We start from the raw sequence: 7,874 nt of genomic DNA on the forward strand, positions 1-7,874 counted from the left end.
GGTGCGGAAAAACTAGGTTCGAAATCCAGTTTTGGTATCAGCGTCACTTCTATAACTTAGTTGCTAAAGAAATTCCATCCAATGTGTGGTATTAATTGCATTGATCTTTTCCACTTGTTAATATACACAATATATAGAGACTATTCCTAAAACTGGAAAAGACAACTACAGCTTAGTCCAAGTTTGAAGGATTCTTCTGATGGTTTTTTTTCCATAGCACCTGGTGAGAGCTTTTGAGGTGCTTTGTAATGGCATCAACCTAAGAGTGGACTTTCAACAGCAGCTTAGTCATTTCCAAGTTTCATTTTTTAGTTTCTAGCCATTATTAGAGGCACTTTTAGCCTTTGTTGTTCTAGCTTAACTTTTTCTTCTTTTTTGTCTTCTGTACAGAACTTGTTTTGATTCAATAAATCACAATCAGCACCATGCTGATTATTTTAATTTAAAAAAATGAATTACATATGTAGTCATTCATCTAGTCCTACACCTAGACCGCGTACTAAATTATAGGAATTGGTTCCTTAGCTTCGTCTAACATAGTTGATTATTCTTTTGGATAGTGTTGAGTTGTTTGGACGCGTTAGGGCATGAAAAGACAAAGGCAAGTTAGAGTATGTTGACTCAAAGACAAGTTATTTTGAATATGAAATAGATTTTTAGAATTATCAAAAATTACAAATCAAAGTAGAAAGTGATAGCAAAAAATTAGGTTAATATAAAGATGAACACCTAAATTAGGAATAAAGAGGGCAAACATTTTTTTAAAATAAGTAATTATCTAGTCAATTTTTTCGATTATTGTTTGCTTAAAACATTATGTTGATTTTAAAATAAAAAATCAAAACCAAACAAGAAGTGATTTTTTTTTTCTTGTATTTGATTCAGTTTTCAGTTGGGTTTTTCGTGAATAGTTGCGAGGTATCTAAGTTATTTTTTTTTTTCCTTTCAAATTCAGAGATGCGTAAGTTTTCAGGTTTTTTAGCATCTACCCAGCAGCTAAACCTCGAAAAAACCCTCCGCCCTCGTCCTTCAACTTGGCGCCTCTCTTACTTGTATCTGCGCACTCTTTCTACCATTCACAGACTCAGACACTACTCTTGAGATGATTAAAGGAGGCAAACCATCCCTCCTAACTTTTGCTGAAAAATGCAAGGTCTGTGACCTGTCACCCCCCTTCTTCATTTATTATATTTCCTTCAGTTTCTTTAAACAAATATATCCTGTTTGCAGAATATATTGGCATCTAATTGGCAAGGTTACCTTAACACTGTCAAGGCTGATGCTCAAGGAAGGTACATACATATATGCTTTTATGATATTATGCCCTCAAGTGATTGTTTTTCATATGTTTGTTCTTTGTTTCAGCAAAGGGGAAATATACACTTCAAAAGTCCGTTATTTCGTCAAGAGAGGCAAGCCCTACATCTGGTTACCCCAAAATGATATTCACAATGTGGTATGTTGGTGTTTATTGCATTTTAATATTAAAAGTGCATTATATCTTGTCATGTTAGTGGCTATAAATTGACAAGAAAGTAGTCATTTATTCTTGTAACCACATTCCCATGTTCTGCCTCACTTATTGTCCCACTACTTGCTATTTAATCTATGGAAGAATTCTAGACCCATAAATAGTGGTGTTTTCACCAACATGGTATATGCCTGCTTCTTTAACATGTTATACTTTCTTTTCACCCCATACAGAACTTGATGCTTCCAGTTGAATACATTGTGGTTGCTTCTGATCTTAAAATGACAAACATCTTGCTCTTTTTCTACAACATTGACTTCCAGGCTGACTAAAATTTGTGTTCACTCCAAATATGATCATCGTTGTGCCTCTGGATGATTGTTTAACTAAAAAAACTGTGTTTTTTGTGGACATGAAACTAGCCTTGGGGATGATTGTTTAACTAAAAAAACTGTGTTTTTTGTGGACATGAAACTAGCCTTGGTGATTAGTTAAAAGTATTTATCTTAGAAATCTGTGTGCGCTAGTCAATTTGCTTTTTGAACTTCTTCTGTCGCTGGCATTCTACCTTGAAGGATCTGGAGAGTATTACTACTCAAAGCACATTGGTAAAGGGGTTCAAAATTTCCATTTGAAAAAAAAAAAAAACTACTCAAATATTGTCAGCTAATATAGATATAAATCCCTTTCACATTTATTGCACTTTGGATATTGGATTTTAATAGTATTTCAAATCTACCAAGTAACTTCAGTATTCTAATCTTATTCTGAATTGCTTCGTCTTACACTGAATTTCTTACCCTGTAGGCTGACACTGTGAAGTACCATTCCACTTGAGGGTATTGCAGATTTTCATTTGGATGATAGAGTACTAGTTCAAATTGTTTTATGGTGTTCATAATGACGTAAATGACAATGCAAACATAATGACGTAAATGACAAAGCAAAACATGTACAAGAATAGGATGGACCATATGCGTTTATGATACCCTACCATTCGATTTGGATAAGGCTTTTTCAATCTTATCCATGCTGTGCTCTATAAAGAAAAAAGAAAAAGACTTCCTTATCCAAAAAGAAAATGAAAAAAGAAAAAGAAAAAGAAATTTGAGCTTGTGATTAGCAAGTCAGATTCTACATTTAGAACCTTACTTTAAACAGGGATATCTACAATTGGTTTATGACATTTAGAAGTGATCAAAGCTGAGGAGAGGCTGTGGGAGTAATTCAAGGGTGTTGGGGCTATTTGTATAGATAAAGAATTTCATTGGTCCAAAAAGAATGTGATGTGGAGAATGAACTCAGCCTGTTTCTTAAGAACCTTACTTTAAACAGGGAAATCTTGCTTTTTTGGGAACGCGAAATAAGATGGGAAAAGGCTGAAATAGGAAGAAGAGATAATGTTGCAAAAAGATTTTGGGATTGTTGTCTCTGATTTCTTGTGCCTTGCTTTTTGTGAAGATTTGAGTTACTTCTGTGATTGCTCTTTCTGACATTTGCTTTCTTAGTATATATTCCTACAGAGCCAGATTTATTTCATTGTCTTTAGTTTTACTTATAGAGCTTAAGCCCCTTCTTTCTAGCCAGTGAAGATTCTTATTCTCTCAAAAACAACTTTTCTCTTAAAGCTATAGCTATAAGAGGCAACATAAGATGAAGTGATTGTGACAGCATATGAGTTTGGGACAGCATTGTAAGGATAATATTAGATTTTTCATGAAAATATGTTGCTATTGGACTCCATGGAGCATTTCCTTTTAGCTCTTTAATAAACTTCTTTTTGTAAATTACTAAATTTTAATATTTACTCATGATTTCCTGGTTTGGGTTTCACAGCTTCACATTAGTTTCAGATACCATAAAGGAAATAAAATTGCTTGGCAATTGAGCAGTACGAATTCTAATTTGTGATGCATGCTTGTTGGTTGAATTAGTTCATTTGGAGGATGTATAGCATTCCTGACATGTTTCTCCTTTCTGTGTAGAACACAATGATAGATGAGCGTGGTTCTTTTGCTGTGACCAGTCCCTTCCCAGGTCCGCTGCCAAATTTTCTCAAGTCTATCAAGAAAGTGGGTATAGAACCATTTGTTTTCCTACATCTTGTTCTCTTCCTTATAGCATACATTTTTCTTCTTATGTGGCTATCAGTGAGACTGTCAGTCTGAAGTGGTTGTCATGTTGTATTTGTGTATCACTTTCTTGTTTCCATTTAAGTTCGTTTCTGGAGCAACTTACCACACACAGTGCATTCTTCTATCTGGTGAATGTTTAGCTATATGTACAAACTGAGAAAGCATTATGCAGTTACCAGCTCGGGTTGCTTTGATGGGTGAAGTTCTGCCTCTTAAAGATGAAAAGGTGTGGTGCTACTCCTTACCGACAAATGAACACTTTATCTTAACCTCTAATATTGCTTGTCTGACTATTCAATTCATTTGTGCTATCTTCTGCTTTAATGAGGAACTTTGAATCAACTATTCATAGCAGTGAAACTATGCGTGAGAGCAGGGATGGCCTTTCCTGGAGGGGGTTGATTTGGAAGGCGTTCACCAAACGCAATTTTGGCTAACCTTTTCCGAATGTGAACTTGAGGCTGCTTGGACCTGCATAAGTTTATGTTACTCATCCCATTGGTATTTGCCCAGGAAACAACTATCATCCCTCTGCATGAATTGAGCAGATATCAAAAGCATGCATCATTGAGATATACCCACTACTTGAAAGTTGAGTTCATCAAAAAGTACAAGATAAAGATAAAATTCACAAGTAATAACAGAATGTAAATAAAGGAGAAATGGAGACATTAATCAGCTTATTTGGATAGAGAAAAGTAGCTAGGTTGAAATTGGACCATCACATAATGAGGAGGAAGAATAGGCAGATCAAAATGGAAGTTGTGAACCAGTGCTAACTTTTGCTTACTCTGCATACACTGATGGCAGCCCAAGTTTTCATGCCTGTCCATAGTTCAATTTTTGGTTTACTTTTTGGTCTCAAAAAGATTCAGATGTAGGGCAATGAATAACAAAGGAGGAAGGCTCAGCAAATTCCAATGAAATCTTTGAATCATTGCTAATTTGCTGACCCTCTGCGTCAGTGTTATCAAAAGCGAAAAGAGCAAAAACCATTAAAGGTCGTTGGGCGCAAATAAAGCGTGGGCTTCAATGAAAAAAGGCGCAAATGGAGAAAAAATACAAATATATGTGTTTAGTTCAAGACTAATAATTATAAGCATGAATAACAAATATATGGACAAAGAAATTGAATTTTTTAATTTTTTGTTTTTAATGATAAAGTGAAATATCAATTGCCTAAAAAAAGTGAAATATCAATTGTTTAATGTCGCGCCTTCATGAGAGTTGGCAAGGAAAAGTATGTCTTAGAGCCTTGATGACGACACTGAAGCGCGCATTTAGCGAGGCGAAGCGCTCAACATGTTTTGAGTCTCGCTTTAGGGCTTAAGCGCGCCTCTGACAACACTGTTCTGCGTACATTGATGGACCGCAAGTGATTTATGCCTTTCGTAGTTTTATTTCTGCTTTTTATTTACTTGTTGTGTTAGACCAGCAATTCTGTGTAGGATTGACTAACTGAGGAGCTGAGTTGTTATAGCTGTAGCTTGATAATGCCCATTAGTGGTCGTACAACTAAATTATCTAGCTAAAAGACCTCTTGCTGGAACGGGAGTTGTTTGTTTCACTAATGGACCTTTTCATGCTAAACATGAAGAAGTGATTTCCCAAATTTTCTTCTTGCTCCATGACAGGCTAGGTTGGCTGGAGAGAGCCTTAAGGAAGTCATATCATCTGAAAGGAGCATGATAGAGAAGTTCTCTTACTCCGTTTCGGGTATATTGAGTTCATCTAGCCTTGGTGCTACATGCCGAGGTGACAATCTCCCGGAATTACTTGATTCAGACAAACAATATGCTGTCCTCAAGTTCAATCCAAGGTGAATAGTTTTTGATTCAGCTCTTATCAGTAACTGTTTTTTATTCAGATAGATTATCATGTACTCTTCTTCATCAAAAAAGATTATCATGTACTATTCTCACGTCTGATATTTGTTCCTCCTAACCTTCTGGCCCTCTGCAAATACTGAGTCAACATAGAAATGACTTTGAGCTCTTTAAGTTTTTGCCATGAGTACTTAACCCAAAAGGAAGAAAAGAGAAGTTTTAGATGAGAATCTCACTTTTTCACTACTTTCTTGGAGCTACTATTGGTACAACTGGCTCTAGAATGAAGTTTGATTGCTAATTATTGTGAATGTTCATATATATTCTTATCCTTCTAGGTACTAGCTATTTTTCACAATTTTGTGAACCTTTTATAATACCTATATTTAAAAAGTTAGTGGCCTTACATAAGTAGGAATGGATCTCCAGAAGTACCTTTGTAGGTGGTAGCTTCTCTTTTATTTACTCCCTGGTTACCCGTGACAATTATGGAGTGAGTTAACACGTTATTTTTGTATTGGTAGATAAGTAGGAATGGATCTACTTGAATTACTTTTTTGCTATAAACTCTTGAAAACCACTGACTACATTTTATTCTGTGTATGTGTGCAAACAATTTTTAGAACTTTTTTATATGGTAAGCCTTACCCACCAAACCCTCCCCTTACATGAGGAACCCAACTGCTGCCTTTTCCGCTTGGTTCTGTTGGTGACTCAAAACCACAACCTTATTGTTGGAGGTGGAGGGCCCTCAGTAGGCGATCAAACAATTTTTGGAACTTTGTTGTCTGGAAAATGTATGACATAAAATCAGATTGGATGGGACAGTTAAATAAATCTGAAAACTGGCTAGAGATGTCTTGACATATGAAAAATTATCTACTCCACAGTTCATGCATGTATATTGACAGCAATGGAGGGACTCATGAAGTAGATCTAGAGGAAGTCCAAGCAACAAAACCTGATCCTTTGTGTAAGAGTTTTAGAACTGAACTGTTGATGTTTTTGCATATCTGATTATTTTTTCGGACCAATGCGTTCTCATTATTGATGAGCATTGTTCTCTAAATGTATGTATTTTGTAGCATCATATACCATGAGCCTGATTGATGGAATTAATCAAAGTGAGGCGAGGCGTAGAGCTCTAATTCTCTTCTGCATCACGCACTTGAATAAGAACGCTAAGGTGATTTCTGGTAGTCACTGAAAGCTTGTGTAAAATGTATTTGTCTTCTCTGAGTTCTCATACTAAATATCTATTAGCTGATTTTCTTCTACTTTCATTTTCCAAGATTAATTGAGCCACTGCATTAGATTTAGGGCCATCGCGACTGTACATAACCTTGTAAATTCTTACACATGTTTACTGCCATTATTTTCATTTTAGTCTAACTTATAGTTGTCATAGCATATCATTGATGTGATCGTACTAATTACTATACAGAACATCAACAAATGTTGCCCTCGGCCTACCTATTTGCATTGTCATTCAGTCATTATATAAACTACTAGCTGATATGCAGAAGAGAACTGATCCCTGGTTTTATGTGAAGGACGCGTATCTGCTTTCTATTGATCGAAAAGGATTAGATGTGCTGGGAAAAGTTTTAGGTCCAATAAGGAGCGATGGTTCTCGTGAATATGAGTGGAGGGAGTTGAGACTTGCATTCAGAGAAGAGGCACACACTGTTGAAACATTCTGCCGTCAGCTTGTTGAAATGGAGGAGGAAGCACTCAAGAGTATCTCCAACTTTAGTGGTATATAAATAGGGTTGAATCAGCATCACACCGACAGTTTTGAAGAGAAATCAAGGAGAAACTCTGATGGACAGCCCCCACCAGGAACAACTGCAACATAGGTCACTTTTCACCGGGGCAGTAGAGGGCCCTGGCTAGGAACAGCAAGATGAACTGTATTATATTGCAGAAGATTTGGGCTGTGTTCATATCCTTGTAACCTAGATCATAAAATGTTAATAACTTTAGCTAAGCCATGAAACCATAGTTTGAGGAACGTTATTCATTGTGATGCAAACTGTTTAAAACTGATCGTTGGTGCGAGCTGCTTACCCCTCATCTATAATCAAGGGGATGTGTTTCATTTTAAATTTAATAGAAGAGAATAGTATTATTGTTATTATTATTTGCTGGGATTGAATTGTCAGTACAGTATAAAGCCCCTACTAAACACGCATGACTCAGTTGCAAGACTAGATAGCTACTCGCAAGTTTTAATGACCGCTGAGTTACCAGAAGATATTTTTGAACTTGGAGGTTGTCTTCAAATAACTGATGCCGGGCTATCACCACATAGATATGTACAGCACTCAATCCGGTTCATATGAGTTTAGGTGGTCATTCATATTTGCAAGTCGACAAAGACTAGCAATAGAGAAGCACTATTGCTCTTGAAACTAGAGTAGATATCAAACTGCTTTATAC

General features: G+C 36.1%; 1 protein-coding gene across 5 annotated transcripts; it reads left to right on the plus strand.

The window, feature by feature from the left end:
• The first annotated feature begins 208 nt into the window (after window positions 1-208).
• LOC132606176 (uncharacterized) lies at window positions 209-7,575 on the plus strand. 5 transcript variants are annotated; one of them, XM_060319549.1, is made up of 10 exons: window positions 209-223; window positions 956-1,153; window positions 1,231-1,292; window positions 1,366-1,456; window positions 3,457-3,543; window positions 3,779-3,832; window positions 5,241-5,425; window positions 6,323-6,405; window positions 6,518-6,618; window positions 6,986-7,575. In XM_060319549.1, exons 2-10 carry the CDS (start codon window positions 1,103-1,105, stop codon window positions 7,196-7,198), a joined length of 927 nt encoding a protein of 308 aa, XP_060175532.1. In that variant the 5' UTR covers window positions 209-223; window positions 956-1,102; the 3' UTR covers window positions 7,199-7,575. The 5 variants fall into 5 exon arrangements, with proteins under 5 accessions (XP_060175532.1, XP_060175534.1, XP_060175533.1 ...); XM_060319551.1 differs by lacking the exon at window positions 209-223 and having other exon boundaries at window positions 678-1,153; window positions 6,877-7,014; XM_060319550.1 differs by lacking the exons at window positions 209-223; window positions 3,779-3,832 and having other exon boundaries at window positions 698-1,153.
• The last annotated feature ends 299 nt before the right edge of the window (window positions 7,576-7,874 follow it).

Source organism: Lycium barbarum, chromosome 8, assembly GCF_019175385.1.
Source record: "Lycium barbarum isolate Lr01 chromosome 8, ASM1917538v2, whole genome shotgun sequence".
In the NCBI taxonomy this organism is placed as follows: Eukaryota; Viridiplantae; Streptophyta; class Magnoliopsida; order Solanales; family Solanaceae; genus Lycium; species Lycium barbarum.

Coding starts and splice junctions, on each gene's coding strand:
- LOC132606176 (XM_060319549.1), top strand. CDS start 1,103: ATGATTAAAGGAGGCAAACCATCCCTCCTAACTTTTGCTGAAAAATGC. Junction 1,154..1,230: donor CTTTTGCTGAAAAATGCAAG/GTCTGTGACCTG, acceptor TCCTGTTTGCAG/AATATATTGGCATCTAATTG. Junction 5,426..6,322: donor GTCCTCAAGTTCAATCCAAG/GTGAATAGTTTT, acceptor TCTACTCCACAG/TTCATGCATGTATATTGACA.